This window comes from Chlamydotis macqueenii, chromosome 9 (genome assembly GCF_036417535.1).
Source record: "Chlamydotis macqueenii isolate bChlMac1 chromosome 9, bChlMac1.mat, whole genome shotgun sequence".
Taxonomy (NCBI): domain Eukaryota; kingdom Metazoa; phylum Chordata; class Aves; order Otidiformes; family Otididae; genus Chlamydotis; species Chlamydotis macqueenii.
Window position 1 is genome coordinate 10,862,271 of NC_141564.1, and position 18,109 is coordinate 10,880,379.

Below are 18,109 nucleotides of genomic sequence, written 5' to 3' on the forward strand. Positions count from 1 at the left end.
CCTCTCCTTCCCAAGCTGAGAAGAGCAGCATTTCACTGAGCAAATCCCCCTTGATTTTCCCTTTTCCAGCAATAATTTTCCAGTCTCACTCCACAACAACCTGAGTTCATTTATCCTGTGCAGACGGCTGCGTCCCCTAGAGCGGCCACTGGCAGGTCTCCGGGGCAGTCTCACCACCTTCACTTACAGACAGGGAAACTGAGGGATTTGGCAGAGCACTGCCGGGGCAGGGGGTCTAGCAGGCCCCCCGCAGCCTGGCTCTGTCCTAAGCTCATTCCTGATCCTCAGAGCCATTTGCAATCCTGCAAGGGCTTTTGTCCACGAATCCGCCTGGGGGGAATCCGTGGCTGGAGCAGCCCCAAAGCCCCTACAAGGGGGAATTATTTTCCTATGGCCTCCTCCAAAGGGCCTTTCTCAAAGGCAAACCTGGCTCCCGGGTGCCTGCAGGGAAGTGGGTGCCTCAGGCATGGGTTACCCCTGGGGCTCACAGGGTGACCCATGTGACACTGTGGCGTGAAACCGCCTTCGCGAAAGCAGAGGACACTCATGGTGTGTGCAGAGGGCACCCATGGCCTGCACAGAGGGGACCCCACGGAACGTGCGAGGCCCAAGGTCCATTTCATGCGCTCAGCTGGCTGTGTGGCAGGTTCTTGGGCACGGGGTGCGGGGAGCAGGTCCCGCCCCCCCCGATCTGGCCCCTCCGGAACTGTCCCACCAACCCTCCAAAGACCGTCCGTTAGCCTCCCCCAACCCCCATCCTGGAAAAGGGCCGCGGCCCCTTTAAATCCCGCGCTGCCCCCGCCCCATCCTCCAGCCTCTTCCCCCTTCTATTTTTTTATGAATGAAAAACGTTCTCGGCGGGGCCATGCAAATCTCTCCGCTCCCATTGGCTGCCGCCGCCCCCGCCCACCCAACTCGGCCTCAATGGTGCCTGGCGGAGCGGGGAGCGGGCGGGCGATCGGTGGTGCTGCAGCCAATCAGACGGCGCGGGCGACGGAGCGGCGGCTCCCCATTGGGCGGAGCTGAGGGTAAACAAGCGGCGCGGGGCGGAGCGGGGCGCGGTGGCGGAGGCCGCTGGCTGGGGGCTGCGGGTCGGCGCAGAGCGGCAGCGCGGTACCCGGGCGCGGAGCGGAGCGTCCCCCGGCCTCGGCTCAGCCCCTGCCTCCGGCTCAGCCCCAGCCCCCCTGCGGCCGAGCCCGCGGCGCCCCGGCCGGGTACGCGGGGCCTGGCGGCGCGGTGCGGGGCAGCGCGGGGCGGGGGCGGTGTTTATGAATGGCGGCGGGCCGCGCGGTGTGAATGGCTGGGGGAGGGAGGGAGCCCGCGGGGGAGGGGAGGGGGAGGAGGAGGAAGAGGGGGGGGCGGAGTTTATGAATGGGGCGCGCGGGGCGGCGTGGGAACGGCCTCGGCTGCGGCGCGGCCCCTGCAGCGCCGAGCACCGGCCAAGGGCGGCGGGGGGCGAGGCGGGGGGGTGCGGGGTGCGAAGCGCAGCGGCCCTGGCTGCCTCCTGCTGCTCCCGCCGCGCGTGATGTCACGGCCGTTTCTATAGAAATCGGGTGACATCACGTAGCCGGGGCGGGGGGCTGCCACCGAGCGGGCCGGTTCCCCGGGGGAGAGCGCGGCGGCCCCGCACCAAGCCAGCCCCGGGGGTTGCGGGGGCCAGGGCCTGATCCTGATTCCCCCTCTTCCCTGCCCTCCACCCTTCTCCAGCCGCGCACCTGCCGGAACCCGGGCGAGACACCCCCCCGCCCCCCGCCACCGCACCCCTTCCCGGGCCGGCGTCGATGCTGAGCGGGCCGGGGGCACTACCCGCCTCCCCCGCACCATGGACGGCTTCTACGACCAGCAGGTTCCTTTCATGGGCCCTGGGGTAAGTTTGCCCCTTCCCCACTCCCTGCTGAGGCCCCCTGCCCTTGGGGGGTGCACCCCCTGCCCTTGGGGGGCTGCCACCCTCACGGGCTGCTGTTGCCCTGGGTCTTGCAGAAGTCCTGCGCAGAGGAGGGCCGAGGCCGCCCGGGGTCCGATAGGAAAAGGAAATTTTTGGAGACCGACCTGGCCCACGACTCAGAAGGTAGGTAGGGCTGGCCCGGGCGGCCGCAGCTTCGCTGCAGCCCCGCAAGACTGCTCTCCTCCTTGCGTTCGTCAGTTTAGAAATAATCCTGCGAATAATGGCAGTTTTATTTATTCTTCTGTGGAGTGCATAAGTCTTTTACTCTGTTGCAGAGCTCTTCCAGGATCTCAGCCAGCTCCAAGAGGCCTGGCTAGCTGAAGGCAAGTCTTCACCTCCGCCTTTTGCCGTTTAAAATCTCTGCGTGCATTTTTTTGACAACCGAAAACACCATAAAACCACTTTTTGTTTTTGTTGTTTTTTTAGCTCAGGTCCCCGATGACGAACAATTTGTCCCAGATTTCCAGTCTGACAACTGTAAGTGATTGTTCTGGTTTTTGTTCTCTGGAGGGGAAGTGTTTGGGTGCCTGTGCAAAACCTCACGCTGGCTTTGGAGCCGCTTTCCTTGGGCAAGCGGTCGTTGCTGGGGCTGAAACCGTGAAGTCCCGGACTTTGGGGAGAAAGCACGTGCGGTTTGGGTTCATCGAGATGCAACTTGCAATGTTCTGTCTTTCGTAAACGGGGAAAATTAGAGCCAAGCGCATGGAAATAGCTCTGACTGATCTCTGGGCTCCTCTGAGGCTCGCTGCTTGTTCGTAGTAGTGTGGATTTGCTTATAAACACTGCTTTTCTGTTTCAAGTGGACGCGAGAGCCCGTGCTGGGCTCCTTGGTTAGCCACAATCTCTGCAGTTTCTGGAGCTTTTTACAGTCCTGGCCCAGCGCTGCTGGCAAGAGCAGACCTGAGCGGTGAAACTTGAGCCGCTTTAAGCAGCATTAATCACTGGCAAGCAAGCGTGTTTAAAAGGAGGCCAGTGAAAATGCAGTCCCTCTTGAATTGCATAAGAGCTGAGAGTTGGTTCCGAGCCGCGGTTCGCTGCCGGAATGGGTTAGTGGTGAGGGCAGGGGCTGGTTAATGGCGTGCGGTGCTTGCGCTGCTCTCGGGCGCCGGCTCTCCTGGCGTTGAAGGCTCGGTTGGAGGGGAAAGGGGGGGGAGTGGGGATGTTTTGAGTCGTTACCTGGCAAACAGCAGTAGTAGCTTGGTGTTGGTGGCTGGATTTTGCTGCTGAGCCAGACAGCTACGGAACTTAAAGGAAATCAAATTTAGCCTGCAGTCGAACAGATTTTTCATTCCAGCTTTGTCACAGCATGCAGCAGAGTATCTTCTCCTACAGTAAACGCATGTTAATTATTGCTCTTTGATTACTTCTGAGTGGGAAGCTTGCCATTAAACTGTTCCAGACAGCCCAAGTTTTAGATGCGCCTTTTTTTTTTTTTTTTTGTTCCCTCCTCTCCCCTGAGATAAAAGGCGAGCCCAGAGTCAGAAATGCAACTGGCTGTTGACATCCGAGCACAGCCCGGCAGCGCTTGCTTGGAGCGGTAGAAACTGCAGCGTGCGTGGGAGGGTGGCTCTTAGAGCTGAAGCTGTTTCCAGTGCCTTTTGGCAGTCTCTTGTTTCCTTGTAACCTGAAGAGCTCGGAGAGAAGAGACAAACTTTTCTGGGCGATGCAGGGAAGGGAGAGAAAAGGGGAAAAAAAAAAAGGCACATTTGGTCAAGACTTAAAGTGTTCTCCTGACCTGCTTGGTCTCTGCAAACCCAGTGTTGAAACGATTTTGTCACTTGAAAGGAGATCTCCCCGCTGTAATAACCTTCCTTAACTTGCCCGGGGAGAGAAAGCAAACGTTTCCCTCGCTGCTGCGCGAGGGGCTGTGCTGGCTGTGGGGGGCTCAGACCAGGGCGGAGGGGGACAGGGAGCCCAGCTGCGCCATACCGGCGCTGGAGAGCGTCTCTAGCTTACAGCTTTCTGGCCTCATCTTCTCATCTCACTCCGGTTCTGAACCATGTGCAGTGTAGGAAGAAAGAGAGGGACAAATCTGGTGCAGCCCCCCCCTGCACCTGGCTCTCGCTAGCAGAGATGTGCTCCGTTCCCAGGCTGGGGGTCACATCGGGGTTCAGCGCCCCTTGGCTCCTGGGGGAGGTAAATCCTTCCCCGGTCCGTAGGGATGTTTGCAGGCCTGCCTTGGGCTCGGTTCCTGCAGTTGTGTAGCTCCGTGCCTTTTCCCTGAGGAAGTTGCCGCTCTCTTTTAGCCCGAGCGAACCAGCGCCGTCTCCTGCCCCGTGGCCCTGGCATTCCCAGGGATGCCGAGCTTCCTCAGCAGAGCAGCAGAAAAGGACAAACCAGGCTCAGTTTTGACCCCGTTGCTGTGGGGAATGCCACCACGTGTGCCGTGTGGAGCCTCAGAGATGCTCCAAACTGCAGCATCGTTCTTGCCTTGCTAAAAAACCCTCATCACGTGGCAGCTGCCTGCAGCTCAGCTCACTGTTCCTGATTTTTTTTTTTTTTTTTTTTTGTATCTGAGGTCCCTGGCAGACATGGGCTTAAAGTAGGGGTTTAGCAGCAGTGTGCCCTAAGGTGCTGGGGAGTGGCACGTCACTGTGCTGGGGAGGAAATCCTGCCGTGGGGATGGGGAAAGCAGGGATCCTCTGAATAAGGGATATGTTGTTCTCGGCGCCCCGGCCTGAGCAGCAAGAGGCCGGATCTGATGCTTTTAAGTACCCGGAGAAGCGGCAGGTCCTCCCGGGAAGCCGAGGAGGCAGTGGGTGACTCTCGCCAAGCTCACCACGCTGGCCATCGCACTGCATCCCCGGCACGGGCTCGCTGGTGGCGCGGTCCTGGGGAGAAGGGGTGTGTACCGGGTTGTATCTCGATCGGCTGTGTAAATAACAAGGGAGCAATGGGGCTGTGCTGGGGAGATCGAGCACCATGAGAGGCTTTGCCTTTTGCAGGGGTTTGCTCCCAGGGGACTTGTGGCCCCCTGCACGGGCAGCGCGTGGCTAAAGCCCCAGGCAGGGCGCGGAGCGAGCTCTCTTACGCACCGAAATGGAAGCAGGAGGTTTGTTTCTGAGGAAGGGTTGTTTAAACAAAGGAAAGCAGGAGCCTGGATTCTATTTCTGGCTCCTCTCCTGCTGTGACCTTGGGTGTGTCCTGTAACGCTGGGCGATGGAGGGGTAGGCTGGGACCTGGCCTCCCAGGTGACAGCTTGAGTGGGTGCCAATGTCCCCAGCTGGTGGCCAGGCTGGAAGCAGTGGTTTGGTCGCCTTCCCTGTGGCCGTGGCTCGGGCAGTGGGTGCCACCAGCAAAGCCAGCAGCGTCCAGACTATGCCTCTTAGAGGTCCCATCACACTGATGGTTGGGAACAACTTGCTCGGTCCCCCACCAAGGGATTCAGTGGGAATTCAAGGCCTGGAACAGCTTTGGGGTGTCACCTTTTCCACAGGAGACCTCTTGGCTGAAGGCTGACGTTTGGGGCATCTCCCGTTTGGCTGGCAGTGAGGCACTGGGGGACTACACATGAGCCCCCCACATTGTCCCCTCCTGGTTGTGCTGCCTTGCTGACCGGGCACAGCAGTGGCACGCGTGGTCAAGTCCCCTTGTCCTGCCTCCCTGGGGTCTATCTATCCCCAAAGGCTAAAGCAGTCCAGAGAGGGGCTGCCAGGCACCCACGGGTGCTCCCACTACTCCGTCCTGATGTGGGTGTGCCGAGGCGTGTTCTCCAACCCTGTATGTACTGAAGCTGCTCCCTCTGCCTATTTTTATTTATTTTTTTTTTTTTTACAGTGCCGGGCACAGGACCGGAAAGATTAGAAGCGCTTGCGCACCCAATGTGCCTTTGAGGTGTCGGGCGCTGGGCAGGGCCTCCACGTCCCCCAGAACCGTCCTGTTGCCTTCCCCCCTCCCTGCCCGCCTGCTCACCACCGGGGACCCAAAACCAGCTCCTTGTCCCCCCAGGAGCCACACCACCAGCCTCGGTGACCCCCTCGGCTCCCACCGCCGGCCTGGCCAGCCATGAGCTTGGCGGCAGGAGCACGTCTTGCTGCGCAGCGCCGGCCGGACCCGCCGTGTTTGTGTAAGGAATTCAAACGCTGCACAAAGTCCAGGCCCGGCCAGCTGGTCTCTGTTAGGATCTTAAGGCTCGTTTCCCTTTTCTTGAATGGCAGCGCTAAGCTCTGGGGAAACTTTTCTTTTTCTGTTCTTTTATTTATTTTTTTTTTTTTCTTCTTCCTCCAGCCGCATGAATGGAGCGCTCCAAATTGTTTGTGAATGGAGGGTGGTGCCCGCTCAGAGACTTTTTTTTTTTTTTTTTTTTTTTTTTTTTTTCAATGAATAACCAGACCCCATTGTACCGCAGGCGGAAAAACAACCCGCTCCAACAACACGGAGCCTGTTAGGGAGGAACATGCCCGCGATAGGCAGCTGGAGCCTGTCCAGAGCCTGTTCCCCTTGGCTTTCCCGCCGCTCGTGGGGTGCCCGGGCTGTGCCGCCACCGCGTCGGCCCCCCGTTAAGGCCAGAAATGCTGAGAGCGGCAAAACCTCGCTGGGGGGGGTGGTGGGCAAGGAGGAGGGGGATAAATCTGGCTTCAGAGCAGGGAGGGGGGGAAGGCCTGCGGGGGGCTGTGCTGGCTCAGCGCCGGGCTTCGTGTTTCAAATCCTCCTGGGGAGGGGGGGTTATGCCCTTGGTACCAGCTGTGCTGGGCCCTTGCAAGGGGGTAGAGAGGGGAGTCAGCAGCTCTTTAAAGGTTTTGACAAATTAGGGGAGCAGCTAATTACCTGGCAAGCTGCGAACAGTTGTCCTGGAGCTATTTGCTCCTCTCTGCCGCGCTGGGCTGTGTTTAGGCTTTGCGTGAAGCTAATACCCCGCTTCCGATGAGGCTTGGCTCTCCTGCAGGCGCTATTTAGGTAAAGATCTCTGAGGCGCTTTCCCTTTCCTAGAGTGCCTGCTTTTAGAAATCAATTAGGTTAAGCATATATTACTGGGTTTAAAGTTATATACAGTGAGGGGGCTTGGGGGAGCTTCTGGGGAAGGATTTGGGTTTAACGGGACCTTTGTCACTTGGACTCATGTAATTGTGGAACCCCGGGACTGGGTCCCCTTGGAGCACCTTGGCTGGGGGACAGTGGATCCCATTTAGCCGCTTGCCGACTCTCTAGCCAGCTAATTTGGAGCCGGGTATGCCCCGGCGAGGGGGTCGACTCCCCCTCCATCAGCGATGTTCTGGGCCGGAGGGACTGTCCCAGCCCCGGGAGCTCTGCCTTCCCCTGCAGAACTCAGCCTGGCCACCCTGGCTCCGTCCACCGGCATGTCGGGGTCTGCTGGGCCGTCAGCCTCCCACCGTTTGGCTGCCTGATGCTCCCAGGGGAGAATTTCAGCACCTGATTCCCAAGTGAGGAGCACCCGAAGGGCTGCTCCCAGGGGTGATGTCCCCCTTGCCTTCTCCCACGCGGGTGAGCCGGTACCCTCCTCTCTCTCGTTGCAGTGGTCCTGCATGCCCCACCTCCGGCAAAGATCAAGCGGGAGCTGCACAGCCCTTCCTCAGAGCTGTCGTCCTGCAGCCACGAGCAGGCTCTCTGTGCCGGCTACGGGGACAAGTGCCTCTACAACTGCTGGTAGGTAGCGCGAGGGCAGCCACTGCCCGCAGAGCCCTTGGGTTGCGGTGCGGGGACTCGTGTTGCTCGTGGCTCCCCGCCACGCAAAGGTGTCCTCTTGAGCGTCACTGTCAGCCCCTGGCCCCTCTCCCCTCCGCAGTGCCTACGACAGGAAGCCCCCCGCTGGGTTCAAGCCATTAACGCCGCCCGCCACACCGGTGTCTCCCGCGCACCAGGGATCGGCCCTGCCGCCACCGCCGGCCCCGGCCGTGCAGGCAGCCGCCCATGGGGCGGCCCCGGCCCCGCACGCGCTGCAGGAGCAGAGGCAGCAGACCTTCGCCGTGCCGCGGCCGCCTCACCCGCCCATGCACATGCCAAAGATGATGTCTGAAAACCAATACCCCACAGAGCACAGGTAAGGCTTCCCCCGCCCGAGTGAGCCCCGGCATCCTGCAGGTGTTTATGGGGGTTTGGCCCTCTTGGGATGGGTCAGTGGCCTCAGAGCCTGGGGGAGGAGGAGGGATGCCCATCCCTTTGTCCCCAGTGCTGCGGCTGCAGACTGTGGGCCAGATGTTGCTGCCCGGGGGCCTATGGAAACCAGCGCAGCAAAACTTGCTGCTTCACACTGAGATCTCGCGATCCTTTCTGTGAACAGGAACCTGCTCCTTCCAGCCCAGGGGACACTGGGCAGACTCTTTGCCTGCTCCCTGGGAAAGGCGAGGGCGGCAGAGGCTGCTGCCTGCATCCGTCGCTGTGGCAGCGGGCGATGGTGCTGGGTCAGGGCTCCCGCTCTCCTGCTGCAGCTCTCAGGCTGACGGTTGGTCCTTGGCATCCCTGTGATTTTGGGGCTGTGGAGGGAGAGGCCCTGCTCCCTCTCCAAGCTGTGGCTTTGTCCACCATCACCCTCATGTCTCCAGAGGCTTTGCTGGTCCCCTCGCTCGCCCTGGGTTTGCTCGCGCTATGGGTAGGTGGTATGGCACAGGCCACAGTTGACCTCTGGCTTTGCTCGTGGCCTTCTGGATGCCCTTTGCTGCCATGATGGCTGCCAAGTCACCCGCGGAGGGATTGTCGGTTATGGGTGCGGGACTGGATACGGCAGCCTGGCAAAGGCCATGCAGTGGGGCCACGGAAACCCTTGGGATCTGCCCGCAGCGGGCAAGCATCCCTCCACAGCAAAGCGGGGCTCGGCTCCAGCGACCTTCGAGCTATGCGGGGGGCTGGCTGCGACCCCTCGGGAAGCGCCGTGCCAGCACTGGGCTTGGGTTTCACTCAGGAAGGGCAGAGGGACGCGGTTCGGAAATGGAGTAATCCCAGCCCGGCAGCTGGGAGGGCTCTGGTTACAAAGCCAAATGGCGCACGCCGGCTGAGAGGAGCCGGGCACAGAGATCGGAGATCGCCTTTCAAGGTGCTGGAGGACAAGGGGGTGCGGCAGCACCCCCTCAAGATGGTCCCTCATCCACCACAGTTAGGAGAACCGTGCTGGGGCTCGAGCAGCGCCCCGAAGACAAAAATAGCGCTCCCTGCCACCAAGTTCAAGGTTTAATCCCAGCCACGCAGGTGGATTAGCGGCCGGCTGGAGCTGCGGAGTGGATTTGGCTTTGCGTAAGTGCCTGCCTGGGTGCAGCATCCAGCGGGCCCTGTGGCTCTGCCCTGCCACCCCGGGGGCAGATTTTACTGCTTTACAGAGATTTTACTGTTGTGGGGTAGGTCTTGTTGTTGTTGTCGTTGTTGTTTCCTTTTCCCACTCCTATCCAGACATCCCCGCTGCAGCTCAGGGCTGCCATCACCCGAGGCATGCGGTGCTTTGCAGTGATGGCCCACACGCTATCCTGCTCCTTTGGCGGGGGGTCCCCAGTGCTTGGAGGGGGATGGAGCTCCCCACCAAGTCCCCATGGGATGAACCCTCATGGTGCCCGTGCTCCTGAGGAACTGTCCCAGTCCGCTGTGAGTGGGACGCTATGCCACCAAAACCACCCCAGGAGGACCCTGGGGTGCCGCCACAGGGTCCTGGTTTGGGGTGGGAGCCAGCGGCGTGCCGGCAGGGCTGACCCCCTCACCCCTTGGTAACGCTGCGTCCCTCTCCCCTTAGGTTTCAGAGGCAGCTGTCCGAGCCCTGCCACCCCTTCCCGCCGCAGGCCGGGGTCCCCGGGGACAGTCGCCCTGTCTACCACCGGCAGCTGTCGGAGCCCCTCGGCCCCGCCACCCCCCGCCCCTCTCAGGGATTCAAGCAGGAGTACCATGACCCGCTCTACGAGCATGGCGGCCCCAGCCTGCCCGGCCCCCCCGGCCACGGCTTCCAGCCCCCCATGGGCATCAAGCAGGAGCCCCGGGACTACTGCATCGACTCAGGTAGGCGCGAGTCGGGGGCGGCAGCCGGGTGCTGGCATTTGTGGGGGTATGGGTTACACCAGTGGCACCTGGGAAGCGATGCCATCTCTGCCATCTCTGGCTTGTGGATGGCAGCATGGCGGGTGCGGGGTTGAACCTCGAGCAGCGGGTGCTGAGTCGTGCTGGGCTGCTGCTCTGCCTCCCAGTGGTAGATGCCATCTTCCTTTTCTTTTTTTTTTTTTTCCCCTCTTATTTTATTCCATTCTCTTTCCTTTCCAAAGCGGGAGGGATAGAGCAGGAGCTCACTGGGTGCCACACAGCGTGGTCTGTGCCGTCCGAAGGTGCAGACTGGGGTTGCCCATGGCACCCGGCGGGTCCCCCTCGCAGCCCTGGCCTGGGGCCAGCTGTGATTTCTGGCTGCTGGACCCCACCAGCATCACGGAAAAAATCCTCTAATCGCCTTAGGAGCTAAAAATACCCCGACCTCAGGATGGAGGGTGGCATGGCCGAGCAGATGGCAGAAGAGGCTGCGGCGATGCCTCCCTTCCTGTGGGGCCCAAATAATGTGGTGAAAACCTGAGCTGACTCAGACCTTGCTCCCAGTGTTCATTCCAGTGCTCCCCTCCCCCTAAATCATACTGATTTTCCCCCAAAGTTTGGGATGGGGGCCAGGGGTGGGTGCAGTGGCCCAGGATGCACCGGGCAGGGGGGAGATGCCTGGGGGGAAGATGCTCAGTGGGACCCGTGGGGCGTATGTTCTTAACACCGCCTTCATCTTCCTCACAGAAGTGCCTAACTGCCAGTCCTCGTACCTGCGGGGAGGCGTCTTCCCCAGCAGCCATGATGGTGAGTGCACCCCCATCCCCCTCCTGCTCATGGGGATCCCTGGCGTATCCTGTCCCATCCCTCCCTCAGGGCAGGCAGAGCCCCCCTCACATCCGGCAGAGCTGCCGGCCACCCTGAAAATGCCGGCGAGAGCCCGCATGCGAGCAGCACCACCACCACCACTGCTAAAAATAGGGCCTGTGCCGCGCAGCCGCCGGCCCCTGAGGCGTGGCAGCACCATGTCGCATAATCCAGGATAACGCACCCAATATAGCTGCTAAGAAGGTTTTGGTTCCCCCAGCTCCCTGGGGTGAAGGGGGGACAGAGCTGCATGGCACTCAGCCGGCGAGCCAGTGCAATGCCACCGAAATAACTGGGGATGGGATCTTGGTGCTGGATTGGGCCAAGCCAGGGGTTTTTTGGGATGTGGCAGAGTGGTAGAGAGGCCGTGTGCTCACCAAGTGTCTTTTCCCTGTAGGATTTTCATATGAAAAGGACACACGATTGTATTTTGATGACACATGCGTGGTACCGGAGAGGCTGGAGGGTAAGAATCCACCCTGGAGGGGTGACCAGGGCTCACAGAGGGAGATTCGGGGCCAGGTTCCACAGCAGCTGGCTTTTAAGGCCAAGCTGTGCCAGCGTGGTGTCTTGAGAGCTGCTGAGTATTGTCCTGCGAGGCTGCTCCATGTCACCGCTGCACCCGTGCCCATCCCTGCCACCCACCCACACCTCGCCTGCCTGCAGCGCCATCCCCATGACCTCTCCCCCTCTCTGATCCTGTGTCCTGATCCCGCATGGGGGTCTCAGCACAGGGATGAGCCCGCTGTCGCTGTATGCGTCCCCTGCCGGGTGGCACAGCCACAGCCGGGGTGTTTAACCAGCCGTGTCTCGGTGCGGGCAGGTAAAGTGAAGCAGGAGCCCACCCTGTACCGCGAGGGCCCTCCCTACCAGCGGCGCGGGTCCCTGCAGCTCTGGCAGTTCCTGGTCACCCTCCTGGACGACCCCGCAAACGCTCACTTCATCGCCTGGACTGGCCGGGGCATGGAGTTCAAGCTGATCGAGCCCGAGGAGGTACGGGGGGTGGGGTCCTGCCCCAGTGCCCGGTGTGCCAGAGCCGGGGCTGCAGCCTAAGAGCGGCCATGGGGTGGGCCTGGGTGTGCAAGGGGAGCCGGATCCGTGCAACACAGTTGACGGTTGAAGCGAGAAACGTGTCTTGCTTTCCGGGCAGCTTTTGGGGACAGGAGGGAAAAGCCAGCTGCCCATCTTTGCTAAGCAGACGCAGAAATTTGCAGTTAATTGCCGCCGCCTCTCGGCCCGCGCTTGGCTCCTGGAGCCGCCGGCCTCTGTGCCGTGCCGTGGGTGCTTTACCAAGACCCCCTTGGTCAGCCACAGCTCCCTCCCTCCTGGACTGCTCCGATCCTTCGCCCTGGGCCGCCGGCAGCGGCTGCGTGCCAGCGCGGTGCTGTGCCAGAGCCGTGCGGCTCTGCAGGAGGGTGACACAGAGGAAGAAGCTGTTTGGGGAGTAATTGAAAGCAGCTGTAGTGCTGAGCTGCGCATTGTGGGTAATTACCCATAATATCTCTTACGCTGTGCATGGAAATTGTGGTTTTTTGAAGCAGCTTTTTTGGCAGGCTCCCCTAATCAAATGTCTTTTGATTCGGGCCCCGGTTTGGCGTTGTGGCAGCCGGTGCTCGGAGCCAGAGCGTTTATCACAGCCGGTGGGGAACTTCTCCGAGACCATGGTGATGCTTTCGCCCCTGGCTGCTCCAGCCCCCAGAAACAAGCCCCTACCCCACGTTTTGGTTGTGATCTCCTTTGAGGACCCGTGTCCAAGCCACGGCTGGAGCCCTCACACGTGCCGCCTTTCTCCCCTCCAGGTAGCACGGCGCTGGGGCATCCAGAAGAACCGGCCGGCCATGAACTACGACAAGCTCAGCCGCTCCCTGCGCTACTACTACGAGAAGGGCATCATGCAGAAGGCGAGTGACCCCACTGCCACGGGGGGTGGGTCCCCCACTGTCACCCTGGCATCCGGGGGCACAGGAGGAGGGAGGTTGGGTCTGGTGTCAGTTATGCTGCGGTTGACACGTCTCATGCCCTCTTCCTCCTCCTCACAGGTGGCTGGCGAGCGGTACGTCTACAAGTTTGTCTGCGACCCCGATGCCCTGTTTTCCATGGCCTACCCTGACAACCAGCGTCCCTTCCTGAAGACGGAGCCCGACTGCCCGGTGCCCGAAGAGGAGACGGTGCCGCTGACGCACTTCGAGGACAGCCCAGCGTACCTGCTGGAGATGGATCCCTGCGGCAGCCTTCCCTACGCGGAGGGCTTCGCTTACTGACTCGCCAGCTGGCAGAGCCACGAGCACTAGCGCATCCACTTTGGGCAAATACGGTTTTCTAAAGAGTATTTTTTGCTGTTCATAAGGAGGAAAAACACCACCACCAAACCCTACCGTGTGCACACACGCAAATTGGAGGAATCTAAAATGCCTAGTGCGTGTCGCTGCTGAATTCCCACCCTTACTGTCCAAGGGCTAGTGCATAGGACTGCCTGTGGCTGGCGCCTCCCGTCGAGCATCGGCGTGATGTTTTGGGGTGCCGGGAGGTAAAGACGCGGTCTCTGACCCAGGCCCCTGTTCCTCGCCAGCAGCGCGAGGGCCGACGGCTCCAGCAGTGCCCGGGACTGGGCCGAGCCGGCGTGGCTGCGAATTGTCACGACAATCTGCTTTGCATCCAGCGCGATCCGCGTAGCTGCCTTGTGTGGTGGAAAGGGCTTTGATTTGCACAGAGGAGGGATGCAGGGGGGGCCCGCCTGGGCCAGCACCCCAGGGCTGACGTGCGCAGCATCCTACCCCCAACCCCAAGGAGCCTTCTGCCTTCTTCCCAAACCGCCCCTCCTGCCCTGTCCTCATGATATAACCTGGTATAACGGTTTCTCAGCCCCTCCCGAGTCCTGTCCGTGCCCTTCTCACTCCTCCCCAGCTCTGGCTGGGGGCCATGGGTTGCATTTCAGGGGAGGAGACGTTGACACTATCTTCCTCCCTTTTTTTTTTTTTTTTTTCATGTTTTAGGGGAAAAAAAAAAGAGGTTTCTAAACTGATTTTTTGTAGATTTTTTTTGTATTTTAAGGCAAAGCTATTTTTTGCAGCCCGGCTGCTGTTCCCAGAGCCCCTGGGGACTGGCTTTCGCAGTGGCCTGCTTGCGGGGGGAGCCCTCGATGCCTGCAGCTCCCCAGGACGGCTGCCGAAGTATCTGGTCCACTCCATTTCACCGCTCGAGTCCTCTTTCCCAGGGGAGACAGGGCTGAACCCCGGTGCCGGCTCAGCTGCGTTCCCCCGCTGCTTGGCATGGCCTGGGAGCTGGGCTGTAAGGCTGTAGTGGGCAGGGATGGTGGGGTCCCTGACCCTGCTTCCTGGGTACCCCACTTCCCTCCAGCTCCCCCCTCCCCGCTGCACCTCCTAACACTTCTCCACCACTCATATATCCATACCTGCCTCCCCCCCACCCCACTGGCTACATGTTTTTGTTGTAAATGCTGTATAGGAATTTTTTTTTTTTTTTTTTCCTCAGTTAGCTTTGGTTGGATTTTTTTGATTCATTCTTTTTTGGGGAAGTATGAAGATTAACTCTGAGTAGGCTCGGTTGCTCTCCCCACAGTGGCTTGTACCTGTGGGGAGCGTTCGGTCGTGGGAACCCCACTATGGGGACACGGTTTCAACCATTTGCTCGGTGTGGCAGGTCTACAGTGCAGAAGGGGTTAATCTGAGGACTGATTTGAAATAATCTTTACTCAAGCAGGGCTATGTATCTCCTGCAAAGCTGCATTACATTCTGTACTGTGTACAATAAAGGATCTTGCTTTCTGTTCCTCCCTGGCTGCCTGCGCCCCTGTTTTCCCTGCGCCATGGGATTCTGCCCAGGCGGGGAGGGACTCTCAGGATGGGGGCAGAAGTGGTCTAGGGGTAGGTCCCATTGCTCAGGTCCTTCATAGGAGCTGGGACCAACTGGGGCTCCAGCTCACCAGAGCAGGGCTGCCCTCCTCCCAGCCCTGGGGCTGTTGCCCCATGGCCGTGCAGCGTGGTGGGATGATGCTGCTGGAGACACCGACAGCTCTTCACTTGCAGGCTGCTGTCACAGCCCAGCCAAACTCCATCCCTAGAAGTGGCAGTGGAGCGATGGAAGGTCCTTACATGCCATGATGCTCTTTATATACTGCACCTTGCCTCAATCCACGCCTGGCTGCCAGCCAGCCACGCTGCTAATACGTCCTTGAGCTGCTCTTCTTTCATCGTGCCTGGAGTATCAGGCTGAGTGGAGGAGCGCGGCTGTCTCCCAGCCCAGGCAGGGCAAACCTAGCAGAACCAATTCACCTGGCACAGAGCCTTCCAGGCTGCTCAGCCCTGAGCAGCTCAGTGCTGCCTAAGACTGCAAAAATCAAGTTAAACAAGAGGGGATGTGAAAAAATTTGCGGTCAATCTGAGCTCCAGACAGTGCCCAGTAATCCCACCTGGGTGGGGATTTCAGCAGACTGAGTCCTGGTGCTCAGGATGGAGCAAAGGGAAAATGGGGCCACCGGCAGCGCTGCCGGCGGGCAGATGGCCCGGGGCAGCGGGACCGCAACCCAGCAGCATGGCGAGTGTGTGGGACAAGTTATGGATGGCGAGGATGAGCAGATAAGGCAAAGCCTTTCAAAGCCTTCATCGAGCAGCTTGTCATGCCGCAAGCCAATTGGCCCTGCAAATCCTGCTGCAGGTGGGGCTGGGGGCCCCAGAGCACCCCATGCACTGCACTGGCCGAAGGGTGAGGACAGGAAAAGAGGCGTTTGCCAAGAGTGGGAGAGATGGAGGGGGAGCGAATGGAAAAGCTTCCCTGCTCCCTGCACACCTCCTGCCCCATCAACCGCTGCTACAGGGCACAGGGACGAGCCCTCCTCAGCCACGTGTGTGCAGTGGGATGAGGAGCCAGGTCAGAGAGCAGCACCACGGCCGCCACCACTTCCCTCCAGGACTGGGAATGGCCAGGGCCACCACCACTCCATCCCCAGCAACTGGCCACCTTGGTCCCCCCCCCAGCACCATCTGCCTCTTGCCTTCCTCCTGCTGAGTCCTGGCTGCTGGGGAAGAAGAGAAGCAAGCAAAGGGGATGGGAAGGAGGAAGCAGCATTTTGGGGAGGACTCAGCCATCCAGGCTGGGCAAACCCCTGGTGCTGGTGTTGACCTCTCCAACCCTCCACATCACAGCTTCCACCTCCCACTCAGGTCGGGGCGGGGTGACAAGACCATCAGTGATTCAGGGGGAACAAGAATTTGTGACACTGTGTGAGCAGATAATTAAAATGGCAGCTGGTATTGACTGGGGATAAATATGTTTTTCCTATTTTCTTCTCTTTCCAGCCTTAGGATGTGCAGCAAGCTATTCCCTCCCTCGAATGAGAGCTCGGTTTTACCAGGCAGTCCAAAAGCCATTCAAACGAGAGGCGCGTGTTAAAAATTATTTGGAAAAGAGGAGCCCGTAAAAGGGAGAACATCATTACGGCCTCTACACATCCATAATTCACTGAGTGCACTTCTGCGCTCCCCGTCTCAGAAAGATATAGCTGGACTGGAAAACGTTCAAAAAGCCATACAGATAGTCAAAGGTCTGCGCCAGCTTTTACACAGGAGTGTATAAATAGTCCAGCGCTTCCATCTGGGGCAGGATTTGTGGCTCAGGGACTTCATATTTAATAGCCCATGATGGAGTTTTCCGTCCCTGACTGGAAGAGCATTTGTGGGAAGTATTACTGCCCACGCGACTCGTTCTTACGGCAGTCAGCAGGATCGGCAAGCCCAGCAGAGCCGCCAAGACCAGAGGTGCTGCATGGTCAGTGGCAGCTCCGCAGGAAAAAGAAAAAAAAAAGAAAAAAGAAAAAAAAAGGCAAAAAATTTGGTCTGGTGAGTAATTAAAAGATGAGGGCCATGCACCCACCAGGCGCTGTGCTGTCACCCAGCGGTGCGCAGCTCCCATCGCGTTGGTCTGGCACCACCTCATGGGTATGGATCTTCTGCTCCTGGCCAGCACGGTGTCTTGTGGCCCTGTAGCACATCATTGCAGTACAGCTGGAAAGGTCTTTGGTACCCAAAATGTGTTTGCCTTTATACCCGCAGGCAACCTGCAACTCGCGTGGCAGGGAGGATCACCAGCCTTTGTCGTGGGGCTTTGTTCTGCCTTAGGCTACAGGCAGGCAGACTTTCATGGGAGATGTGGGTCTGGATCACCAGCTCCAAGTCTCCCACTCCTGGGCGGGCTGTAGGTAGATGGAGACCACTGACACCACCTTCTCCTTTGCTCCCATTGAGAAGAAAGCAGGGGCTGCACAAATACCCCGGAGTGTCTGAGTCCTCCAGCGCTGAGTGTCCAGCCACTCTCAAGGCAATAATGCCGTAATAAACCACTAAGTGGCTTTGGAAACCATCAGGCAATTGCTGCATTAAATGCTCTTGGTGCCACAGGGGAGGCTCCACCGTTCTTCAGCTCCTTCTCAGAGAGGCATCAAAGAGAAGCTTCCTAGAGGCTCAGGTGAGGAGGTCACCTCGTTGCTGCAGTAGCATCTTATTTTGAAGGCTTTTTAGTTTAATATAAATAAAACCATTGTGGAGAGAACAGGTAGCAATTGAGGCCAGAAACCATGAGCTCCTACAAATTGGGCTAGCATAGCTGTTACCCATGCAAGGGCCAGCCAAGCCGATCATCCATCCTCCTGCTGTAGACTTTGCTAGGAGTCATGAAAGGGACTTAAAATGGTGCAGCCAGGCCAAACCTGGCACCAGCCTGGGCAGCATCCCTGGGCCTGGCACCCTCCAGGGCTGGTCCCCAGCTGCCGCCCCAGCGCAAGGAAATTCCCCAGGCTTGCAGGAATCTCTTGCTTAAAAAAAATCTTCTCTTGGCTTCTTGGCTGTCTCGGACCCAGGAGAGGGCAGCAGCGGCCCAGGCTGCAGCCTCAGCCACCCTTTCCCAAGCCTGTGACTGTCTTCACGTCCTAAGCTGCTCAGAAAAGGCTGAGAAAGAAAAGCCCGGTGTGCAGGGAGCCAGCAGAAAGCCAAACCACAGTGGGCAGGGTAGCGGTACTCTCCAGGGCTTCAAAATTGTTTACTTACAAGGTGGAAGTGGAAAGAAAATGTTCTGTCTTTGAAAACAAACTGGATGTCAGGGCTTTCCACGGCAGTTTGTCATTCTTCTGATAGCAGCGATCATTGCACAGACGCTTCTCACAGCACCAGAAGACAAGGTGGCGATGCTGGGGATGCTCCTAATAGAGGTGGAAGGTGGGCACAGGCAATGACACGCAGTGCATGCCCTTCATGTTGCTGCAGAGATGTTGAAAAAGATGCTAAAAGCCCGTGCGATCCTGCTCTGGAGCTCTCGTGGCTTCACTCAGAGCACTTC

The 18,109-nt window shown here is 59.3% G+C and overlaps 1 protein-coding gene across 1 annotated transcript; it reads left to right on the forward strand.

The window, feature by feature from the left end:
- The first annotated feature begins 1,080 nt into the window (after positions 1-1,080).
- On the forward strand, positions 1,081-14,559 carry ETV5 (ETS variant transcription factor 5). The gene is made up of 13 exons (XM_086754954.1): positions 1,081-1,214; positions 1,708-1,867; positions 1,981-2,068; positions 2,221-2,268; positions 2,372-2,422; positions 7,420-7,549; positions 7,689-7,943; positions 9,618-9,877; positions 10,643-10,702; positions 11,160-11,228; positions 11,586-11,755; positions 12,562-12,663; positions 12,802-14,559. Exons 2-13 carry the CDS (start codon positions 1,823-1,825, stop codon positions 13,021-13,023), a joined length of 1,500 nt encoding a protein of 499 aa, XP_086611080.1. The 5' UTR covers positions 1,081-1,214; positions 1,708-1,822; the 3' UTR covers positions 13,024-14,559.
- Positions 14,560-18,109: the final 3,550 nt, after the last annotated feature.

Coding starts and splice junctions, on each gene's coding strand:
- ETV5 (XM_086754954.1), top strand. CDS start 1,823: ATGGACGGCTTCTACGACCAGCAGGTTCCTTTCATGGGCCCTGGG. Junction 11,756..12,561: donor AGCTGATCGAGCCCGAGGAG/GTACGGGGGGTG, acceptor TCTCCCCTCCAG/GTAGCACGGCGCTGGGGCAT. Junction 12,664..12,801: donor AGAAGGGCATCATGCAGAAG/GCGAGTGACCCC, acceptor TCCTCCTCACAG/GTGGCTGGCGAGCGGTACGT.